Source organism: Carcharhinus amblyrhynchos, chromosome 6 (assembly GCF_965287045.1).
Source record: "Carcharhinus amblyrhynchos chromosome 6, sCarAmb.v2.hapA, whole genome shotgun sequence".
NCBI classification, from domain to species: Eukaryota; Metazoa; Chordata; class Chondrichthyes; order Carcharhiniformes; family Carcharhinidae; genus Carcharhinus; species Carcharhinus amblyrhynchos.
This window is the reverse complement of record NC_137329.1, coordinates 16210286-16235494: the sequence shown is the minus strand read 5'-3', so window position 1 is coordinate 16235494 and position 25209 is coordinate 16210286. Positions and strand designations below refer to the sequence as shown.

Below are 25209 nucleotides of genomic sequence, written 5' to 3'. Positions count from 1 at the left end.
ATATATCCCAGTCCATTTACTCCTGCACCCACTTTAGGTAATACCCTTTAATTTTATACTGTCTTTCCATGTTTTTCCTATCAAATATATGCATTTTTCCATATGGATCCTCATCTGCCACCTATCTGCCCACTTCAACTTGTCCACATCCTTTTGAAATTTTACACTGGCCTCCTCATAGCTTTCAATGCTTCCATGTTTTGTATCAACTGCATATATTTTGGTGCTCTGGTTTCCTCCCACAGTCTAAAGATGTACAGGTTAGGTTGATTGGCCATTAGTGGTTAGGGGGATTAGTGAGATAAATACATGGGGTTGTGTGGCAAGCTTGGGTAAGAGTCAATGCAGACTTGACAGATTGAATGGCCTCCTTCAGCATTGTAGGGATTCTCTATTTCTGAGAGGTCAGCATCATGCAAGACCATACCAAAAATTCCCCAATCTTACTATAACACAAGATCAGGATTAGCAATTGGAATACTATTGGGAACTACTGGGAAAAGATTGACATTCAAAAACATCCTGCAACTTTTCACTATTCCATACTCCTTATTCTCTCCTAGCTTGGTACGAGATCGATTGTTCTGACAAGTCTAACCATTCAAACAGTTCAAAAAGAGTAAATAAGGAGAAATTATTCCGATCAGAAAAAGAGTCAGGAGGACGAGGAAATTTGAAAACAAACTTTTTACGAGCTAGAACATATGGGGTGGAATTTTCTCATCCCACCTGCCACAGGAATCACAGCAGGCAGGACATAAACCATGCAAAGATCTGTTGGCCTTGGGTGGGATTTTCTGGCACCAGGGTGCGCACAGCTGGAAAAATCACTCCCACGGTCTTTCAGTGCAGTGGCAGTAGATCCATTTGTAACCTTCAGAAGGAAATTAGACCAAACACTTCTAGGTATAACAGTCAAGGCTGTAAGGAGAGAGCAGGGGAGTGGGGTGAATTGTCTGCATGCCCTCCTAGCATACTCTATGTATATGGGCATTCACTGTCCATTTTAGTGCTGCTGGGACCAACATTTTAACTTGAATAGTTGCAAAACTGTGACAGAAAACATTATGGTTTGGTGCAATCATGTTGAATGTATGACCAGGCTTGGTGGGCTGAAGGGCCTATTCCTGTGCTGTATTGTTCTTTGTTTTTTTTTTGGAGCATGAACTCAAGTGCTCTTTTACTTGGAACCATTTCAACCTTGCAGATTGGACATTAAAATAAGAATAATTCCAATAGAAATAATGGAACAAGAGCAGTGGCTGTAGTGATATTAATGAAAAAACCACACGTTTATTTAACATTGACTATCTATTCACGAAGGCCCTGCATTCTCAACCTTGCCCCTTGCTGGAGGTGTAGTGATCCTCAGGTTAAAATCATCACCAGTCAGCTGTCCCCCCTCAAAAGGGGAGAGCAGCCTCTGGTCTTCTGGGACTGTGCGACTTTTTAACCATCTATTCAGTAACCAAGGAAATAAAGACATTCTGCTTTTTGTCTTCTTATACCAACATACTCTTTAGAAGTATACATGCACACATGTACACTTGTAAGAGTATGTTTGTTAGTAAATGAGTATGAGACTTACATTGTGCCCAAATGATTGACTTATTTTAGTTTTTAAATGTAATTAGCCATATTTGTTCTCCTAATTAGCTCATGTATTAGCCAACACTTGCTTAAAATGGAAGGTTTTCGTCCAAGCTGATTCTGGGGCCTAACAGCAACTGTTCAATGGGCTTCTGAATGGGCAGGGGAAAATTGAGTCTAGTGTGCAGTAGTCATTATATCATTGGTTATTATGCAGTGATTGCCCATTCAATGACCAGTCTAATAGTGATGCAAATATACTTCATTGTTTCAGCAAGTGGTATCTGGATAAAATCTCAATAAAATCTCGATTCAGCCTCGAACCGTACAGAACTAAACCAAAAAATTTCAAATCTCACCCCTCGTATTTGCACCAAGTGTTCCATTGAGGCACGACTGTTGCAAAAAGATATTACATTGTGGCTTAGCATGCAAACATGTATAAGCCATGTTTGTTTTGATTACAACACTTAACTACACTTCAAATAAAAAACGCTTCACTGGTTTGGGGTTCTCCCAAGATGTATGAAAGACAATGTACAAAATTTAAATTTATGTCCTACAAATTAACTTTCCAAATACATGATCCAATTTGATTATACATACACAGCATCTTTTGAGATGGGAAGATAGACTAAATACAATTGCTTCCTCAGTTTAGACATGGATTTTGCTGTGGTTGGGCTGAGTTAGGAGAGATGGGGGTTGCTGGTGGCAGGAATAAGAGGTGAAGGGTCATTAGTCAGGACTAAATACTGGCAACATGGAGATGGCTAAATATCCTGGAAAAGTTTTTGGTTACCTTTGGGAATCAGGGAATATTTACATGAAAATAGTTTCCCTCAGGAGAATTAGTAGGCTGTTTTTGAGTCCTGGATAGGATTGATTGTGCTGGCCCTTAGAAGCAATGAGTTTTATTTTATTTTCTTTGCCATGAAGTAAATGTATATCTAAAAGATATTGCCATCCAATTCAATTGGTATTCTGAAAAGTAACATGGGGTCTTGGTACTGCTGAGGGGGGTGACTGCAGGTCAAAAACAGTGAAAAATTATTGGTTGCATGACTTATGGCACACAGAATTACTTGGGCATAATGGCATAGAAAATACCATTTTGTTTTTGGAACATAAAAATCAGAGTTACATATTCTACATCAAAGTTGTCTACCAAGTGCTTTGCAATTCAAATCTTAACAACAATCACTGGAATGGCCAGTGCCCAGTTGGACATTTTCTTGCATGCTCCTCTGCATCGAATAACTCAGCTCCCAACTTCCCCAAGCCTATCTACAAGGTACATGCCAGCAATTTGATGGAATACTACTCTTTACTTGCTTGGATGAGCCCTTAGAAATTCCTGGAAATGAGGGAATTATCCTTCGAGGAAAGGCTTGACAGGTTGGGCCTATATCCGTTGGGAGTTTAAAAGATTGTGTCTCAATCTTACTGAGATGTACAAGATCATGAGGAGACTTGACAGGTGTGCTCACTGAAAGGATGTTTCCCCTTGTGGGAGAGAGACTAGAACTAGGGAACAAATTTCAAAATAAAAGATCTCCCTTTTAAGGCAGCGATGAGAAATGTTTTCCCTGAGGGTTGAGAGTCTGTGGAACTCTTTCCATGAGAATTGTGGAGGCAGGGTCATTGAATGCTTAAGGCTTTTTTAGTCAGATTGTTGATTGACAAGGGAATGGGGGCAGGGGGGAAGGGAGGAGTTTAGGCCACTTCAGGTCCACCATGAATTTATTGAACAGCAGAGTGCTCAAGAGATTGAATGGCCCACACCTGCTCTCGAGTTGAATGTTCGTAGAGTGCGGCTCCAACAAAAATTGACACCATGCAGAATAAAAACAAGCTGCTTGATTGGCACCATAACCCCCTCCACTACTGGCATTTGTGCATACCATAAACAAGGTTCTTTCAATCAAGAAACCCTCCAAACCTGCAACCTTGACCCCTCAAAAACAAGGCCAGCAAAAATATTGGAACACCATCAGCTGCAGTTTCCCCTCAAAGCCACACACTATCCTGACTTGGGAACTTCTAACTATATCACTGTTCCTTCACATCATTGGATCAACATCCTGGAACTCCCTTGCTAACAATATCACGGAGTGTACCAGCTCCAGATGTGCTGCAATGGTTCAAGGCAGCTCATTGTTACTTCAAGGGCAATTAGGGTTGGGCAACAAACATTGGAATATGGGCATTGCTGCCAAGGCTATGAAAAACTGACAAATCAAGTTCTAGAGATTAACAACTCCAATATGTTAAATGTCTGAACTTTTTAGCAGATTTGTATATTAATAATGGCAAGTGTCACTGTCGTCATTTTTCCAGTAAACAATTTCCAAGTACATCTGTGGATGTATTCAAATCACCACAGATTACCTCTTAAAATACAGTATTAAAATCAGACCCAAAGCAGATCACCTTTGGATGACCAAGATGGTAAGAAAATTCAAGTTGCCCTGTGTGCTTGCATATTTAAGAAAAAATAGCTTGGCACTTCTAATAACCAGGATAAGTCAACTATTCATATTTTAATTTTTTGAGCATGCACATTTCAAAGATCAACAAATTCAGATTAAACAGACATGACTCACATGGATCAGCAAACAAATTAAAATGAAATAAAGCAACATTAATTGCATGTACACAATAGCAGGACCTGCAGAAACATCTTGAGGGAAAAAGATAGACCTGGAGAAAGTTCAGTTGCTCAGGCTAAAAACATTCATCTTGTTTCTACAAGATGAGCAGACCATTCACACCAACTTATCTATGCCAGTGTTACTCTTCACATAGGATTCCAGCTGTAAGTCAGGAGGTGGGAGGGGAAGAGAGGAAATGTAAGGTCAAGTTACAATCACTAGGGAAGTGGTACTGAGCAAACTGGTAGAGCTGCGGGCTGACAAGTCTCCAGGACCAGATAGACTTCATCCCAGGATCTTAAAAAAAAGGGGTGGCTAATGAGCTAGCAGATACATTGTTAATTTTCCAAAATTTCCTCAATTCTGGAAAGATTCCATCAGACTGGAAATAGCAAATATAATCCTTCTATTTGAAAAGGAAGGAGGCAGAAAACAGGAGATATGCTAGTTAGCCTGATGGCCGCTGTGGGGAAGGGGTTAGTATTGATCATAAGAGATTACAGCTGGGCACTTGAAAGTAATCAGGAAGATTCAGCATGGTTTTGAGAAAGGGAAATTATTTTTGACCAATTTAAAATTCATTGAAGGAATAACATGCTGTGTATGAAAGAGATCATGTAGACGTGCTGTACTCAAATTTTCAGAAGGCATTTGATAAGCTGTCACTTCAAAAAGGTTATGATGGAAAATAAAAACTTATGATGTAGGGGTAACATATTAGCACGGATAGAAGATTGACTGGCTGACAAAATAGTACACATAAATGGGTATTTTTGACAAGATGTGATGAGTAGAGTCCTGCAGGGACCTAAGCTTTTTACAATTTACACCAGTAACAGATGAGGGAAAATGAAGATATGGTCGCTAAATCTGAGGATGGCACAAAGACATGTAGGAAAGTATGTTGAGAAGCCATGACTTTAAAAAGGTAAGTTGATAGATGGAGTGAACAAAAATCTGGAGTATAATGTGGGAAAATATGAAGTTGCATGCTTTGTCAAGAATAAAGGCAGATTATTACTTAAATGGAGAAGGACTACAGAATTCTGAGGGATCTAGGTGTTTCAGTGCACCAATCACAAAAGGTTGGCATGCACGGACAGCACAAAATCATGGTGGCTAATGGAATGCTTTCCTTTATTATGAAAGGAACTGAACATAGAAGCAAGGATGTTGGGCTTCAGTTCCACAGGGCATTGGTGAGACTACATCTCAAATACTGTGTGCAGTTATGGTCTCCTTGTTTAAGTAAGGATATAAATGCATGGGAGGTGGTTCAGAGGAGATTTTCTAGATTAGTAGCTGAAATGAATGAGTTGTCTTTGGGAGGATAGGCTGGACTTATTTTGTTAAGAGTAAAGGTGGACTTGATTGAAGGATACAAAATCCTCGATAATCTTGACGGTGGAAGTGAAATGGATATTTCTGCAAGGATGTGTCCAAAGCTAAGGGTACACTTTTAATATTAGGGATCACCCTCAGAGTAGATTTATATACTTCCTGAGGGCTGCATGACTTTAGAACACTGCCTTAGAAGGCAGTGGAAGTAGGCAATAGATAGTTTCCTGTTGTCAAACAATGTCTGCTCCCATTCCACACGTTGGACTGCCAATTATGCTTTGACTTATTCCTGGAGGAATTGTCAAAGGGGTATGGAGAACTGAAGTCAGGAAGTTATGCTGAACCTTTATAAAGCTCTGGTTACAACTAAATACTGCATTTAGTTCTGCTCACTGCACTTCAGGAAGGATATGAGTGCCCTTGAGCGGGAGATTTAAGTAAAACAAAAGACTTAGGAATACAGCCATGAAGGGTTAGTCAGGAAAAAATATAGGCAACGAGAGAAACAGTTGAAACATTTATTATTTTGTTCTTGCATTTAGCAGCAAGTGGGCATGACAACATGGAAATGTTGATATAATCACATTTAAAATAATAATGGGCAGAATTTTACATAATCCAATCAGACACCAAAGATTAAATCTGTTGCATAGAGTGTATCCACACATTTGAAAAGAATCCAGTGAAGTGATAGAGGCCTTGTTGCATATGCCTGCATGGGTTTCTTCTCAGTCCAAAGATGTGTAGGTTAGGTGGATTAGCCATTGTAAATGTGCAGGGTTATGGGGAGAAGGCAGAGGGGCAAGTGTGGATAGGGTGCTCTGAAAGTCAGTGTAGACTCAATGGGCTGGGTGGCTTCCTCCTACACTAAGGGATTCTACAAGCTTAATAATTTGTTAGAAAAAGGGTGTAATGCCAGATAAAAGGGTGGATAGCTAATAATATACAAAAAGGCAGATAGAACGTGTTCAGGGAATGATGTACCAATCATCTCATCAGTAGCAGGAAAAATAAAGGAATCCCCATTGAAGGGGAACAGGAAATCATCCATTAAACCAAAACAATAATCAATAGTCAAATGTTATTTCAATAACGTACTGCTTGACCTGCCTCAGAATTATTTGAAGAGGGAACAAAGACTAGATAAGGGGAACGTAAATGGAATACATCTAGGAAATCAAATGACCTTGCTAAAGGTACCACATAGATTAAAGAAAAAGCATGCAGGAGTTAGGGGACAGAATGGGAGTTGGCTTGCTGAAAGATAGAAAGCAAAGAGTAGGGCTGAGGGGTAGATAATCAGAATGTCAGAGATAGAAAGCACAGTCCCACAAGAGCCACTGTGGCTTAATGTATAGTAACAGCTTAAAGCCTGGAATCAAAAATACAATTTCTTTGGGTGGAATCTTCCAGCCGTTCACTGGCCAGATTTTCTGGTCCCACTTCAGTGGGAAATTCTCCACCCACACTTGCAGCAGTAGCAGGGCATGAACAGCCATTAAGATTGGGCAGCACAGTGGCACAATGGTTAGCACTGCTTTTTTTACCATGCCAGGAACCTGGGATCAATTCCTGCCTCGGGTCACTGTGTGGAGTCTGCATGTTCTCCATGTCAGTGTGGGTTTCCTCAAGTTTCCTCCCACAGTCCAAAAGATGTGTGGGTCGTGTTGATAGTGTCAGGGGAGTAGCAGGGTGAATGTGTTGGGTTATGGGAATAGGGCCTGGGTGGGATGTGGTTGGTACAGACTCAAGTGGACTGAATGACCTCCTCCTGCTCTGTAGGATTCTATATGATTGCACCTTTAAACTTTGCCTGACTGAGGGCTAACTGATACTCAGGATTTCAATTACAAGATGGTATGCTGAATTGCAAAATCAATTTAAAACAGATCAGTATGAGATACTGCATTTTTGGTATGATAAAGACAAATCACATCACTTGGAAAATAGGGATCTATATTAGGTATTGTAGCAAAAGGGATACAGAGACATTGGGGAGGGGAGGCAAAAGAGATTTTCATGGAAAAGTACTAGAATGACAAAGTTACACCTGGCAGAATAGGATTTCGAGACCCATGACTGTTTTCACTGGGAGAGACAGAAGGTCAAGGGGTGCCGTAAAATTACAAATGGTTTTGATAGCACAGGAAAAAACAATGTTTCCATTTGTGGGAAGAGTAAACTTAGGAGCCATTATAGTCATCAAGAAATCAAATCACTAATTTCGGAAGAAGTGGTGAGTGTGTGGAATTCCAGATAAGGAAAGCTGGATAAGAGTTCAAGGGGGAAAACAATAGAGGGTTATGGCAATGGAGATAGATGACAAAAGATGGGAGGCCACTCAAATGGAGTTTAAATGGACTGGTTAGTCCAAATGGCCTGTTGAGTGTAAGCCTTTGATGAATCTATATCCTACGCATTCCCTAGATAGAGTACAGTTATCCATTTTCTATAGACCAAAGTATTTTATTTTTCCACAGTTTTGCTCTCCAAAAATGATCAGAAACTTCATTCAAATGCATTTCCAATTTGGCAAACCACTTTTATAGTATATGGAATTCCAGATCCAATCTACTACAACCTTTTCATTGTCCTGCAGACTAATGATATTTTAGTGCCAATCTTCTGCAGAAGAAAACAACATCTAAATTCAAAAATGAAAAAACACAGTTTAAAAGGGAATAGCCTGGAAGTGGGTCGAGGTTTGTTTTAACAGCTACAATAACGATAAAGGAGACATCATGTAATTTGCAAAATCCAACAGCTAATCAAAATTATTTCCCGGCAATCTGTATTACCCTCATTTTAATACTTAAAAAGGGATAAGAAAACACAGAGTTCCTTACCCCATAATGCCATAAAGATTGAATAGAAAACTGTCGCTGGATTGTCAAACAGGTGGCTTGCTCGGGCTGTGGCACAGGTTGTGCTGAGTTTCCAGTAACTGCATGTTTTGTCACATAGTGGGCACATTGTGATATTATTCCGCTCGTCACACATCTCCATGCTGTTAGAGAGAAGGAAAAAAAAAATCTTGTTTAAGTTCATTCAGAAAATAGATCGCTTAGCTCTAAAGTGCAGTCATCATGAAAAGGCCTAAAGGACATGGCAGCATCGGATTGCCACTCTGTATCCTGTGCGAATGCCTGTCTTATCTGACCTTCTTGACATAGCCTGGGTGAGATTTAGGCAGTACAGCAGATCCCTGGCTTCAACGTCAAAGTCCTAGAGGAGGAGAGGGGAGGACAAGCCCCCATTTTTAGGGGAGTTTAAAGGTCCCACTTAAAATGTCAGGGAGAAAGGTAAGTATCTAGGTGGAAGGTGCTGGGTTCAGGTCGGACCGAGTCAGCTCCAGCTAGATCAGTGTGGGGGATAAAGTTCAAGCCAGGTCAAAGGAGGGATTGGGGAATACAGTGGGGGAGGAAGGGGTGTGTGACTCCACACAGGGATGGGTGTTTAAAATAAATATAGTTATGCTGAAGTCAGAAGAGCTTTTATTTGTACTAACACTTTCAGAGTAACTATCAATCTTTCACTGGCAGAACCAAAAAAAACTGGCAATTTAAAATAACTTTGTTGGATGGTTCCCAGCACAGCTGTCCAGGGGAAGTTGCTGCTTCCTTAGGGATGTCCCTCAAATCCAAACGCTGGGCAGCCAGGAAGTTACAGGCCAAGGGAGATAAACATTGTTGGATCCTTTCTTAGCAATACGCCAATTTGATTTGGTTCCCCAGAGCCTAATGCTGATAATTAGCTGGTGGAATGTGCCAGAGGATCCAATTCATTTTTCAGACTGAACCCCAGTTGCATTACAGCTCCCCAATGCTACTTTAAATCTAGATTACCCATTTATCCTAAGGAACAACACAACATGGGTTTCTGGAAAGTTTTTGGGCAGCATGGCTTACGATCTGCTGAGTGGTAACTGGGATTGGTCCCAGCGGAATTTGTAGAGGCAGAGAAATCTGGCCCTTCCAAGCCAATGAAAACAAAGAGGGTCTTCGTCAGCCTCAGTGGAGGGAACCCTGTGAAGTACATCCCAAGCAGTTCAGTCTCAAAACAGCCATCAAGATGCTATTATCTGACTCTAAATTCCATTTCAAATTGGCCTCTTGGGTAGCATGGTGGCACACTGGTTACATTACTGCCTCAGGGCCAGGGAGCCAGGTTCGATTTCAGCCTTTGTCACTGTGTGTGGGTTTTCTTTGGTGCTCCAGTTTCCTCCCACAATCCAAAACATGTGCAGGTTAGGTTGATTGGCTATGCTAAAGGTGACCCTAAAAAGGGTTGGGGGATTAGTAGGATAAAAAAGGTGTAGGATTCCAGGAATATGGCCTGGGTGGGATTGTGGTTGGTACAGGCTCAAATGGGCTGAATGGCATCCTTCTGTACTATTCTATACAGATGACACTAATCTAGCCCACATGTCCTCCCTAGTGATGTTGCTATTATCCACAATATTTGGGGAAACTACCTCAGCCTCATTATTAGTAATAAATAAGCTTCTTACCTGAAATACTATCAGTTAGACTTTACATTAACACTGCAATGAAGTTTGTGAAAAATCCCCTAGTCACCACATTCAGGACAGTGGTTAGCATTGTTGCCTCACAGCACCAAGGACCTGTGTTCAATTTCTAGCTGGGTCACTGTCTACATGAGTTTGCACATTCTCCCTGTGACTGCATGGGTTTTCTCCAGGTGCTCCAGTTTCCTACCACAGTCCAAAAGATGAGTCAGGTGGATTGGCCATGATTGTCCATTAGGTGTCAGGTGGATTAGCAGGGTAAATGTGGGGTTATGGGAATAGGGCCTGGTTGGCATCATCAGTGCAGAATTGATGGGCCAAATGGCCTCCTGCATATAGGATTCTATCATTCTATGACCTCTTCAGGTACACTGAGGGAGAATTTAACATAGCCAATGCATTTAACCAGCATGTCTCCCAGACTGTGGGAGGAAACTAGAACGCCTGGAGGAAACCCACGCAGATGTGGGGAGAACGTGCAGACTCCACATGCAGAGTCACCCAAGGCCAGAATCGAACCTGGGTCCTTGGCACTGTGAAGCTGCAGTATTAACCACAGCCACCTTGCTGCCCCTCAACCTGTCCTTTCAAGATTTTCCCCATCTGAGGTAGTTCGGTAACTTATTGCCACTTTTTCAAAGCAATGGGCTGGTTTCTGTCATAAATCCATGTGAATGAACTGGGCTAAAATGACCCAGGGTTGTTGTAAATACAATTATGGAAATTGGTAGCTAAGAGGAAATCTGAGCATAAGCCTGGGGTAGGATCAAATACACTTTCATGTATTAACTCACTGTCACACCCCAATTCCACAAGGATTTACAAAAAAAAAAATGCACGTAAAAGAACTTGCTTCTCAAAGTCTGGTTAGCACTGCTGCTCCATAGCGCCACAATTCCCAGCTTGGGTCACTCTGGAGTTTGCACATTCTCCCCATGTCTGCGTGGGTTTCCTCCCACATTCTGAAAGACGTGCTGGTTAGGTGCATTGACCCGAACAGACGCCGGACAGTGGTAACTAGGGGAATTTCACAGTAAACTTCACTGCTGGTGTTAATGTAAGCCTTACTTGTGACTAATAAACAAACTTTACTTACGTTACTAAGCTGGAAGCAATGAGGAAAACCAGCTACAGACTTTATATTGGACTGGATTCACTGCTTTCTAAACCCTATTTTAAAAAAAATCTGTCACAAAACATAGGAGTTGCTGGCTAGGCCAACATTTTTATTGCCCAACTATAATTGTCCTCGAGAAGATGGGAAATTGCTTTCTTGAACCACTGCAGTCCTGGTGGTGTAGATGCATTTTCAGTACAGTTTGGGACAGAGTACTCGGATTTTGACCCAGCAACAGTAAAGGAATGACTGATATATTTCCAAGTCAGGGTGGCAAGTGGTTTGGAGGGGAACTTCCAGGTGGTGGCATTCCATGCATCTGTTGTCCTTAACTAGTAGAGGTCCATGTTTGGGAGATGATGTCCAAGGAGCCTTGGCGGGTTACTGTGATGCATCTTATCGATGTCACACACTTGTCAGTGATGGAGGTGGTGGATGGAGTGCCAATCATGAGGCAGCTTTTACCTGGATGGTGTCAAGCTTGTGTTGTTGGAGCTGTATCCATTCAGGCAAGTGGTGAATATTTCATCACACTCCTGATGGGAAGTCTTTTTCCAGGGGTCCCCTGGGTTTAAAATCCATTTCATCATCTAAGATGAGCATCATATAGAATCACAAAAAGATACAGAATAATCTAACAGAGTAAATACATGGGATTCAGGCCTGGGTGGGATTGTTGTTGGTGCAGGCGTGATGGGCCAAATGGCCACTTTCTGCATTGTAGGGATTCTATTCCAACTTACTTTAGTATATCACAAGCTAAAAACAGGTCACAATTAGCTGTTTTAATAGCACAGTCCTCTTCAGGAAGATTTCCAAACAAAATCATTTAAATTTGTAAAGTTGCAAGCTCCCAGCCAGATACAAATGAAAAAGGACATGTAGCATAATAAACAATTCATAAATAAATAGTTCTAACTTTACCTGGGAATATTCTGATCGACAGTTGCACAGCCATACAGGAACACTATGATCCCAACCATGGATGCTGGAATCAGTAATTGTGTGTAGACTCCAAGCCAGGCAAAATAGAAGGCAATCTTCTCACCAAAGTACTTCCTGAAAAACAGTGTTTCAACATTTTAGGTATTTCCAAATGAAATCAAAATAAGATTTCATCCTCAAAATAAGAAACTCACATTGAACTTGCATTCAAATCTGTTGAACCACATTTTCTCCTCTCTCCAATTTTCACTCAATTTTTCACAATTGCTTTCATATAGCTCATTGGGAAAGGGTGAATCATGGATGTTGACACCTCATTTTCATTAAGAGTTTCACTGCCACTTGCTAGAATTCATCTGACCAGTGATCAAAAGCTTTATCAAGCTATGCCTCATCAATTGATTCTTGAGCAGTTCCCTCTTCTTCCTGGATTGTTCAAATGCCCAACTTTGAGTGTCTCTCACGCTATGGTTGTATGTTTTGTTGGGACAAGTCTCTTGCATGAATGAGGGAAGCAGCACTCTACATCCTCTTATCTAACCACTCAATGTCACATGTGAATTCCAAAATGGTGATTACTTGACAAAATTGTGTCCTATTCATTTGAGAAATATTGACAGCCCAGACTCCCAACACTATGGTATCTGATGGTCTCAATGCCGTCTCCTCCAGAATACAAAAACCCTGCAATACAAGAGGCCATTCAACCTATCCAGTCTGCACCAACAATTCCATCCAGGCCCTATCCCCTAAACTCCATTATTTACACCCCAATCCCTCTAATCTAGACATTCTGGGACACTAAGGGCCAATTTAGCATGGCCAATGCACCCAACCTGCACTGAATGGTAGGAGGAAACCAGAACACGCAGAGGGAACACACACAGAGAACATGCAAATTCCATACAAAGTGACCCAAGCTAGGAATCAAACCCAGGTCCCTGGAGCTGTGGGGCAGCAGTACTAACCACTGTGCCACCTTGCCACCCCCTAATGGAGACTCAAAGCAGACTGGGTGACCACATTGCAGAACACTTTGTTCTGTCTGCGAGCATGGCCCTGAACTTCTGTCGTTTGCTATTTCAACTCACCAATTTGCTCTCATGACCATATATCTGACCTTGGCTTGTTCTAGTGAAACCCAACGCAAATTGGAGGAACAGTATCTCATCTTCCAATTCAGCACTTTATATTTTACATACTTCTGGACTTAACATCGAGTTGAACAATTTTAAGATATGACCTTTTTCACCGCCCCCTCCCCCACACACTTTGGAACAAAAAAGTGTGTAGGATGTAAGGCAATCTCTCCTAGTTTCCACCTATAAGGCCTTCTTTGGTCTGCCTAATCTAACCCTTCTTATATAAAATCCATCATATTGCTCCCTCTCTAGCTCATATATAGATGCAAACATTTCAGAATTTGGATTCTTAATATTGTGGAGTACTGAAGAGAGTGGGCTTTCAAATAAAGATTATTCAAGGAAAAATAAAAATCAAATTTCTCACTTCAAATATTACTGCCCCTCCAAATGGCACCATGAATTTGTTAAGAACCTCCTGGGTTACCACATCAAACATGCAGGTAGAGCATGCAATGTAAAATGATACATTAATCTTTGTTGAGTGTAAGGGAGTCTTGCTGCAATTACAACCAGGTTTTAGCAAGATAGTACTTAGGATTGTTGGAAACAATATACTTACTCAGAGGGGATACAACAAATGTTCACGCGATTGATCCTGGTTTGATGAGAGATTGAGTGGATTGGGTCTAAAACCTCCAGAATTAAGAAAAATGGAAGATGATTTTGTTGAAAGATGACAAACCCTCAGATTTGTCAGGATAAATACCAGAAGATTGTTTCTCTTGGCTGGAGAGACTTGAACTAGTGTCATGATCTTGGGTGACTGGCCCTTTAGGACTGAGAAGGAACAATTCCTTCATGCTGAGTGCTGTGAAATTGGGGAATTCTTTACCCTAGCATGCTCAGTACATTCAAGACAGATAGAGATTTTGGTCATTAAAAAGGGGAGAGGGGGAATAATGGGGGGGGAAATGACATTGAAATAGATAATTAGCCAAAATCTTATTGAGCAGGCTCAGACATACTCCTGCTTCTATCTTATGTTCTGGTGTAGGTGACATAGTAACATGTAGATGGATGCAGAAAGTTTCAAAAGGAACAACAATAGATTAAATAAATGTGTAGAACTGTGATGGATGTAGCCAAGCTCGGAAAGTGTTAGATCGACTTTGGACCCAAGGGAGATAGGTCAGCTTATCTAAGTGGAGAGAAGCTATAGGAACTGTGGATGAGGGGGAGAGATTTAGTAATCCAAGAACAGAAATTAGTAAAAGATGGTGGCCAGGTGCAGCAATTTAAAGAGTCTACTGGAATACTGGATTTTCTCTCTAGGGGCTGGAAGTTATGTTGCAGCTGTACAGATCTCTGGTTGAACTCCATCTGGAGTACTACAGTCAGTTCTGGATACCAAACTCAAGGAAGAATTTAAAATCGGTCTAGGACACAGCAGCGTAGATTCAGCATGAATACAACAAGTTAAAATATCAGGACATGTTTAATAGTCTCAGCTCAAAATTAGCAGATTAAAAAAGGTATAGGGAGGCAGTGGTCTAGTGATACTGTCACTAGATTATTAATTCAGAAATTCAACTAATATTCTGAGGGCCCAGGTTCAAATCCCACCACAGCAAATGGTGAAATCTGAGTTCAATAAAATATACCTGGAATTAAGAGTCTATTAATGACCATGAAACCATTGTCGATTGTTGGAAAAAACCATCTGGTTCACTACTACTACTACAAGGAAATCTGCCGTCCTTACCTGGTCTGACCTACGTATAATTCCAGAGTCATAGCAATGTGATTGACTCTCAACTGTCTTCTGAAATGGCCTAGCAAGCCACTCATTTCAAGGACAATCAAGGATGGGCAATAAATGCTAGCCCAGCCGGCAACATCCATGTCCCATGAATTTAATTAAAAAGTGTTTAAGATGATCGAAGCAATTGATGTGAGGAACAGTGATTTCTCTGGCGGAAGAACCCAGAACAAGGGAGCATTGCTTAAAATTAGAGCCAAGATATTCACCAGTAACATCAGCCATTACTTTTACACAAAATGCTGGAGGAAATCTTGAACACGTTCCCAAGAAAAGCTGCTTGAGGGTAGGTCAAATCAAAATTTTGAAAAGGCAACCAACCAACTTCATTTGATGAGGAAATTAAGGTTCATGGAACCAAGGTAACAGGATGGAATTAAGATACAGATTACTCATTGTCTAATTCAATGGCAAAACAGACTGATAACTTGCTGTCTTATGTTGAAATTTACAGAGTTTCATTGAGTGGTTGTGTGACTAGATTATTTTTAATTGTTAAATTTTAAATCCATCTAAGCTGTTGCAGTCGCTTAAAAACAAGTTGCTCTGGTGGTCTAGGAAGACTCACCCTGGTGACTCCTTGCATGTTATTTTCTCTTTCCCATGCTTTGGATTCAAACACTAAAGCTGAACTCTCAACTTTCAGTGCACAAGCCTACTAAATTGATTCCAGCTCTCTGTAAAAGCAGAGGAAACTGCAGTGCATGATTTACTTTCACAGTGGATAACAAAAGGCCAAGGGCAACACAGGGTCTCAGATTGAGGCTCACTGTACATCCCTTCAAGTCTTGTTGGGGGAAATGACGGGTAGCAGAAGTGTGGGGAAGGGGTGGTAGGCTAATCTAGGTGCTGGCAACTTTAGTGAATGACAAAGAAGCTACTTTTACAAAAGTACTGACAATTATGAAGTGGAGATCAGCATTTCCATTTCACCGTGAACATGGAGTCAACAAAAGCACTCAAAAAGGAGATGGACAGATATTTAAAAGTTGGGGCAGAGTGGGTAGGATGTAAAGTTTATTTATTGCTGCAATGAAGTTACTGTGAAAATCCCTTAGTCACATTTCGGTCCCGTTTGGGTACACAGAGGGAGAATTTAGCAGGGCTAATACACCTAGCCAGCACGTCCTCCAGATTCTGGGAGGACATCAGAGCACCTGGAAGAAACCAGCAGACGTGGGAAGAATGTGCAGACTCTGTACAGGCAGTGACCCAAGCAGGGAATTGAACCTGGGTCCCTGGCACTGAGGCAACTGTGCTAACCACTGTCAGTAGATTAGCTGAATGGCCTTTTAACATGCTTGGATCTGAATATTTATGCAGACATTCATTACTTGCTTTCATGAGCAGTAATTATGAACTTAAGACTATAGCAAGTTTCTTTCCCTCCACTTTTGAGCACTCTACAGGTCACATCTTGATTGCTGAATAATTTGGAAAAGGTGAAACAGAAAAAGTACTTTGAACATGGTGGACTGATTTTACAAATGTACATCATAAAGTTACTCAAAATGGAGATAGCATTCAGAATACTTGTCCAATTTTTAACTACATACAAAACTGATTGAAAAGTATTCATTCAGGAGTTGCAATGCACAAAGATAACTCAACAAAATTGGACAAATAAACTATCTTGTTTTGAAACCAAAAGAAAAAATGCTGGAAAGTCTCAGCAGGTCTGGCAGCATCTGTAAGGAGAGAAGAGAGCTGATGTTGAGAACAGATGACCCTTTTCCAGCATCCACAGTAATTTGCTTTCATCTTATTTGGAAGGCTCACTCTCCTTCACGTAGCAGATTATAAAATCCATTCTTTATACACCTACGTTCATGGTTTTGTGAGCAGTGAGAAGATCTTCCTTAATATTGCACATTTTCAAAAAAAGTCACACTTTTGTAGTTTTGACACATCACATTTTCCTTACCTAACGAGATCAAGTGGCTGGAATTTGTAAAACATGCCGTAACGAGCCCATTCTTTATAGAGAAGCTGAGGGAGAAAATATATAATTAGTTTGTAACTCAGTAAAATTGCCTGAAATCTAATGGCCTGTACAAGGCAACAAAATCAACATTTTTGAAATCAACCATTCAAGATGCACTCGTTTTTCTGCAAGACGAAGGGCACGCACCTATTAATCCCTGATGGAGCACGTTCTGACTGCAAGAGGAGATATCCTACTAAGGTGACTTACGGCAGCATGGTGGCACAGTGGTTAGCACTGCTGCCTCAGCACCAGGGACCTGAGTTCAATTCCTGGCTTGGATCATTGTCTGTGTGGGGTTTGCATGTTCTCCCTGTGTCTGTGTGGGTTTCCTCCAGATGCTCTGGTTTCCTCCCATATCCTAAAGGTGCATTGACCCAAACAGACGCTGGACTGTGGCGACTAGGAATTTCATGATGAGTTCATTGCAGTGTTAATGCAAGCCTTACTTGGAACTAAAACTTGAAAAAAATTTAGAAGCGTGATTCAACACAATAAAGACTTGGAGAACCGTGTTCTAGCTGGACTTAGCTATTGGCAAAAACTTTAGATTCTGGGGATTGGGGGCAGGGAACAGTTGAATGTAGGCATAAGAATCAGATTGGAGTTCCATAACTGTAGAATCCCAACAACGCAAGTCTGTCCCAACTCTCTAAAACAGCATCTTACTCAGGCCCACATCCCTCACCCTATCCATGTAACGTTATGTATTTACCATGGCCAATTCACCTAACCTGCACATCCCTGGACACGAAGAGACAATTCACCATAGCCAATCCACCCAACTTGCACATCTTTGGACTGTGGGAGGAAATCAGAACACCCGGAGGCAACCCATGCAGACATAGGGAGAATGTGCAAACTTCACACAATCACCCAAAACAAAAAAACCTATTTATACTTTATAAAATTGTAAATTCTTTCAATATCAATTTCTTTTGTGCACAGAATGCATCAGATATTCCACCGGTAAAATGTATTATCGTGAACGTTATGATAACAAGGTCCAGGACATGACCAAACCTATTACCTGAACATCTGTCCAATGAGCCCATTTCCAAATGCATTACCTACATTAGCTCAGCAAGGATTGAGAGAACAGCCAAGTAATATTTATATATAACCATAGTCCTGAAGAACATCAAGGAACTTTACAAATAGAACTCATGAAAACCAGCACCAAGGCAAAGGAACAAAAATTAGGAATAACTGCATGTTTGGGCCAAGGATATGTGTTTGAGACAGAGAGATCAACAGACAGACCAGAGAGAGACAGAATGGCCAAATTGGCAGAGGATTCTGCCACCAATGGCAAAGCAATGAATAGAATATTTGAGTAACCTTGCACACATTCTCCAAAAAGTTCTTAAGTGTCGATTTCATGTGAAAATTAGGAGTAATTCAAGTTGGTTTTTTGCCAGTGGGGGTTCAGAGTAGAACCTCCCACAGAGTGCACTGCAGAGGCCAGTGTGAATATTATCTGTGGGCGAAGCTATTCCTGTAGTGTCAGCCTCCCGATTGCTAGCTAGCTTGGAAATCTGGTGCTGGGAGGCACACATCGCCCCCATATGATTCTCTTGGCTCGCTGCACTAAAAAAAAGTAGTGTAGCAGGATGGCAGAATCACAGCCATAGTCTGGGTTTGAAGCGTACTTAGGAACTGTGTAATATTCCAAAAATTTGAGGTCAATATTTAAATACTTTCAGTCAGTGAGTTTCCAATTACTGGTGAACGAACCTTAGTGTGCAGATGGAAAACAAACCCCTAAAAACTACCCATGAAAATACTGAGGCATTTAATTTAGGTAGTAATAAACTCTCAAAACTAAATTTTTTATTTTATGAAATATGGGCATCGCTGGCCCCATCCCCAATTGCCCACCAATTCAGAGGGCTGTTGAGAGTCAACTGAGTCACATGTAGACCAGACAGGGTAAGGACAGCAAACTTCCTTCCCTGAAGGACGAGTGAACCAGATGGGCTTTTGTGACATTTAACAATGGTTTCACAGTCAACATTCTTAGATTCTTAATTCCACATTTTCACTGATTTCAAATTTGCTGTGATGGGATTCTAACCCAGGTCCCCAGAGCATTACACCCTAGGTCTCCGGATTCAAGTCTCGTGACAATACCATTATAACACTGCCTCCCCTAATTTGCTAATGTTAAGATGCCAGCAGAGTGTTCAGATGTTTGTTAGGTAAATCCCCTCGAGTAGCCTGGTCTGTAAAACTGCATTTGCTCAAGGGCATGTTAGTGCCTCAACAAAAATTCTCTGATGGATCTTGAATCCAGGATCACGTGCATGAGCATGACATGGCTGTGCACAGATTGTAAAATGTTGTTTGCACAACATCACTAACAGGAAACACCTCCTTTAACTAGGCAAGGTGACCCTTACTACTGACTCAAATCACCAAGAAAAGCTTTTTTTGGAGCAGGGTTCAGCAAAGGTTCCGAGGACGTCAACCAGTCAGGCGTCATTAGTCTTTTTCACTTGAAGATCAGAAGATTTACATGACCTTTGGCCTTCATTTATTTTTGTGGGAAGATTATTTTGAACTGAGAACAGGATGAACTTCTGACTGTTCTATACAAAGATGCATCTCCAGAAAAAAATCTTAATGAACCCTTGCCTGAGAACATTTACATATACATGACCTAGAGCGGCTGTGGTCATCTTGGTCACTACAATTGAGCTCAGAACGGTTCACAAAATAATAAAGCTTCAACTCAAGTATCAGATTGGTTCTTGATGACTTAAACAAGGGCCCCAACAATTCCCATAGGAAACCACAGGACACTAAACAACAAATGCGTTACAAATATGTCTAAATGAGACACACAGATTGCCACAAAAACTTGGATGTCATTATAATAAAGCAGCACTAACTTCCTGCATGATATTTTAGTCACTTGAGAAAACCAGCTGCAGCGGAGTGGTTACGATACAAAGTACATTTTCTAAAATCTTTTGTCAGTTAAATTCCACAAAGGGTGGTTGGGGGAGGTGGGGAGAAGACAGGCAGTTAGAGGAGCAAATAAGACAACCTCCACATAATAAGCAGGACAAACTCTTGCTAAATGGATTTGTTGTTAGAATATATTGTTAAAGTAAGTCATCGACTCCTGACCTATTCAATACTGGCAGTTCTGCCCCAGCACCAACTAGATCTTCCATAGCAATTCAGAACAGGAGAAAAAAAACACTAGATACAAATTATAAAAGTTGAAAAATGTCAAACTGAAAAAAAGCATAATTTTTCATTATTGGAAATTGTGATATTTTCCATTAATAACAGCATATCTCAGCCAAACACAAAAAGGTGAGCTGATTACCAAATCACCCTCAAAACAGAAAGGGCCATCTCCCAGCATGCATCACAGTGAGCTGCGAGAAGGAAGATGAGGAGAAAATATACTATAATGGTGAGCCCAGGTAGGTTCACCTTGTAAACAGCAGGATGATCCAACTGGCATCCATCACTACAGATGGGATTCTCCAATCTTGCTCATTCCAGCCCTACTGCCAGTAAGAACAGAGAATATGGTGCTCAGCCAAAACACCATTCACTGCAGCAGGTATGGGGAATCCCAGCCACAGGTGAGGTTGAACATTTTCAGCATACAGTTGGGGGGAAAAAAAAAATCAAAGAATGTTTCAATGCCAAAGAACAGGAAAAAATGAAAGCATACACAAAACAATGTTCAGTTCAACAAAATTTATAGAATTGTAGAATTCCTCCAGTGCAGGAGGCTGCCATTTGGCCCATCAAGCCTGCACCAACAATCCCATCCAGGCCTTATCCTGGTAGCCTCAGTATTGACCCTGCTAGTCCCCACTAGGGGGCAATTTAGTATGGCCAATTAACTTAACCCACACATCTTTCAGTCTGTGGGGGAAACTGGACCTCTTGGAAGAAACCCATGCAGACATGGGGAGAATAAGCAAACTCCATTCAGTGACCCAAGGCTGGAATTGAACCAGAGTCTCTGGCACTGAGGCAGCACTTCTACCATTTTGCCCTTACATGCAGCAAGAGCCTACTGGTCCTCTGACAGCAGTGAGAACAAGATATGGAAGGGTGATAAGACCCCCAGACTGCCTGAACCCATGAATGGCTTTTTGGGGTTGGGAATGCAATAGTAGCAAACATGGAGTAAACTGGGACAACCTGTAAACATGTCAGATAAAGACTTGGAGTCGAGGGAGGTGTAATAAGGATTGGCATGTATAGGGTTAACCTGGGACTAAGTACAGTACTGTTCACACTGGGATATGAGAGAACAAATAGCCTGCTGTTCAGAACCCCACTGATGCTAAGTGAGAGTATCCCAAAACCCAGACAGGAAATCTGAAACACTTTTAGGTAGTGTGTATTTTCAACTTGGTTGAATGAGAGGAGAGATATGCAAACCAGGGATGAGAGGTCAAGCTGTTGTGCAATCAACTAAGAAAGAAAAACACATTGGGGGGTGGGGGGGGGGGGGGTGCAGGGGAGGAGACAAAAAAAACTACAATACAGAACTACATGATGGCTATATACACACAGTGTTCCATCTGCCATGTAATCGTGGCAAGAGTTGGACCATGGATAGAATTTCAGTTTCAGGGCGAGCAGGAGTAGAAAATCCTGCTCATTAGGATCACATGAAGATACCCTTTATTCCCCAAGCTCAAATGCTCCTTATTCCCAAACAGCATCCATTATACAATGGAGCTAAATCCAGCAGATAGTTACCACACAGGTTATTTGTCCATGTTTGGAAAAGCAGTCTTTGGTTTCAGTGAAAGTGTAATCATGTCTATTCATGTTTTGGATTTTAACCAGTCGCTTTTTTAAACAATAACTTGCTTAGGGGAGAGGTGGTGGGGGGTACTTGTTTTTGTAGCTGGGTATGGCTATGATGATAGCTTCATTCAAAAGGATTGTGAATCTGTGGAATTTCCTGCTCAGGTGAAGCAGTTGAGGCTACTTCATTGAACGTTTTTAAAAGCAAGGATAGATAAATTTTTGAACAATAAAAAGGAAGATTTAGGTGAGCAGGCAAGTAAGAGGAGCCGAGTCCATGAAAAGCTCAGCCGTGATCTTATTGAATGGTGGAGTAGGCTTGAGAGGCTCCTAGTTACATTGCACTACCTTTTTCCAGATACTGTGCTCTATCATTCTTTTTGATGCTATCCAACCCGTGGAACTGGCTTTTTGAATACAGGTGCTGGTTCTTGCATCTCCATTTTGAAGTCACCTCTTCTACATCCCACTATTTCCGTAGTCACGTAGATAAACACTTGCTTTTCTTGCTGGTATAAAGAACTTGTATCAAAACATCCCTTCAGGCAGCTGTACTCACCAATCCCTCCTTTTGTTTTACACCAATTTCATTTTTTAACCTTACATTTTCCCCAATTCTTAACATCTGCACCAAGCAGTGTACTTGCTGGCAGAGTCATGTAGAAGCAAGCACGGAAACAGCTCCTCATTCGGAATCTTATTATACCCATGTATATTCGTTTCTAGCAGCTAATATATATTTACTGTTGAACTGTGCAAGACTACAAATACTTTAGACCTAACCAAGCTACTTGCAGCACCTTCCTACTTTGTAAGATATACACTTATCAACACCACAAAAAAGAATTAGCTGATCATTCATCCCATTGCTATTTGTGGGACTATGTACAAGCTGGCTGCTGTCACATTTGTTTACATAGCAGTCGCTGTACTATAAAAAGTGGTGTGTGAGAAATGCTTTTAAGATATTTCTCAGGCAATTTGTAGACAAGTCTTTGCGTTAAATCTAGTCCCTGGCTACAAATGTGAAATATTCTTCCAAATTGGCTAATAAAAGCTCAAAAGGATCAGAATTGGAACTATATTCACACTAGCTTTAATTCTGGTTCCAGAGCCCCAAGGGACAACCAGTTGTCAGTATGACCAAGCAGAAAGCATGGGTCACTGCACCCTAACATTGGTCTGGTTCACTTTCTCCCCCCCCCCCCCCCCAACCTCCCCGGTACTATAATTTTACAATCCAAAGCCATGGAAAGTATGATCAAAATCTGATATTATTGCTTCAGATTAAAATTGCCCCTTTGTATTGGAGACAGTTTCAACCTGGCCACTTCAAGTCACTCAGTTCTATTACGCTATTCAACTACCACAGCGTGAAACTCAATTTGCTGGAATCTAGCTCACCCACGTGACATTAAAGTAGTAAGTGTGCTTGCAGACAGGCTGAAGTAAACCAGGAAACCTCTGTACTAGAGAGTACAAACATTCCTCTCCAAATTTACAAGTGCCATGTCTGATTGGTACAGTGGTTAAAATGAATTGTAATCAGTGAAAAGGCTAAAAGTTAAGATGTGTGGAATTAGAGGCATAGTTTAACATTGTAAATGCCAAATGGTATTGAAACAAATAAGAAATATGGTGGGTGGAATTCTCACCCAAAAATTCTAAGTGTCATAACGGTGTGAAAACAGGGGTCCTGAGGGTCAAATTGGCACTAATTTTCTGGCACTGTCCATTTTGTTTTTGGCCAGCAAGGAGCTGTGTGGGGGTTGGGGTGGGTGGGCAGGCTGGCAGAGCCTGGGTATGTTGGTGAACCATGTTCATAGCACTTGGGCACCGTTGCATCCCAATCTAAGCGATTGGTGTGGAGGGGTAGCAATGTGGGTTGCCATCATGACTTTTCCAACAAGTCCCCCGACATGACATACCCCTCCCCTCCAGTCACAACCTCCTCTGCGGACCATGCCCACATTGCACAAGCTCCTTCTTTGCTGAGCTCCACCTTCTACACATCCACCATTGTGCACTAATGGGTATTGCCCAGCCATACCCCCTCACCACCTGGAACAGCTTCAATCCCTCAGTGTGGCCATGGCACCTCAGTTACTGCAGAGTAGTAGTGATTCTCACCAGCATGATGTCTTGCTGACAAGAGGAGAAACATCCAGGAGGATGGAGGCAGCTGTGCCACACAATTGACATTTAAATGTAGTCAATTCTTTGTTAATAGGCTTCAAGCCCTTTTTGGGCATGGAGTTCACACCAGGGAGTGAATTGGATTTTTGGCCTTGTATGCCATCTTCCCAGCTCATTTCACTGATGGACTGGCACAGTGAACTGACAGGATTGTGTGTCTGGCATCTTCAATTATCCTTCAGCACAAAGCATATAGAATTCAAATAGTGCTGACAGTAGACAAGATTATGTCGAGGACAGCTATTAGTCCACACCAATGTAAAATAGTTCCATTGTAAATTGCCAGTTAATTTTCCACTGCACTTGACCTTTCAACTGAAGTTCACGGAACAAAAAGTCTAAAGCTTTTCTGAAACTCATTTCTTAATCTTACTGTCACTTTTACTTTGTAATTAAATCTTTCACAATATTTTCCAACTCGAGAAAAACCAAAAGTGGCATAATGGATAACTGGCTGATTTGCTACAAACATGTTGCAGAGAGACCAATTTCATTTCCTTCATTTGATCCATTTGGAAGAAAAACCTCCAATTACTAAGACTACGCACATGAGAACAGATATACACAAGTACCAAGCTTGAAGACAACTGTGCTGAAAAATAAGCATAAAACTGAATTGCATGACATGCTTCCATTTGAGTGATGCCATGCTCCTATACCTTAATGATATTATTGCTGAGGATGGGAGAAGGGTGAGCATTCAAACTTTATATTTACTCAGGATTAATTGGGTTGTTATTAGGATCCAAGTTGAGCAAAAGTCCTCTGTATAATTTTATACTTCTTTTGAACAGGTCCACCATGTCAGAAGCATTATCCATAACCCTTGAGGAAATCACGGTTAGTCATCAGTTTCAAATCCGATGTCAGAAAAATGTTACTTATCTGGCAACAGAGAAAAAGCATGTGCTGGTTTGCAGAGATAGCACTCTAATTCATAATTTTTAAAAAAATCCTGAAGATCCTCTTCTGGAACTTGCAGCCTGTAAACGTCCCTCCTGCAGCTTTCCTGATTTCCCCATGACACTTATTGTCTCTTCCATCTCCAGTGTCAAATGGAGGATGGGGGGCATGGAGGTAGTGTTTGGCTCATACGCAGTGGCCCATCTCAATGCTGAGATTGGCGTAGGCACAGTGACCCTTTCAGTGTATGCTG

General features: G+C 41.3%; 1 protein-coding gene across 4 annotated transcripts in view; it reads right to left on the bottom strand.

The window, feature by feature from the left end:
* The window catches only part of ano1a (anoctamin 1, calcium activated chloride channel a), a 218631-nt gene that overhangs the window by 75234 nt on the left and 118188 nt on the right, over window positions 1-25209 (bottom strand). For all 4 annotated transcript variants that reach the window (XM_080191552.1, XM_080191554.1, XM_080191553.1 and 1 more), the window contains exons 10-12: window positions 17004-17068; window positions 12155-12289; window positions 8432-8592 (exon numbers count right to left, since the gene is read on the bottom strand). In XM_080191552.1, coding sequence (XP_080047678.1) covers window positions 8432-8592; window positions 12155-12289; window positions 17004-17068 — 361 coding nt within the window. The remainder of the gene's footprint in view (window positions 1-8431; window positions 8593-12154; window positions 12290-17003; window positions 17069-25209) is intronic.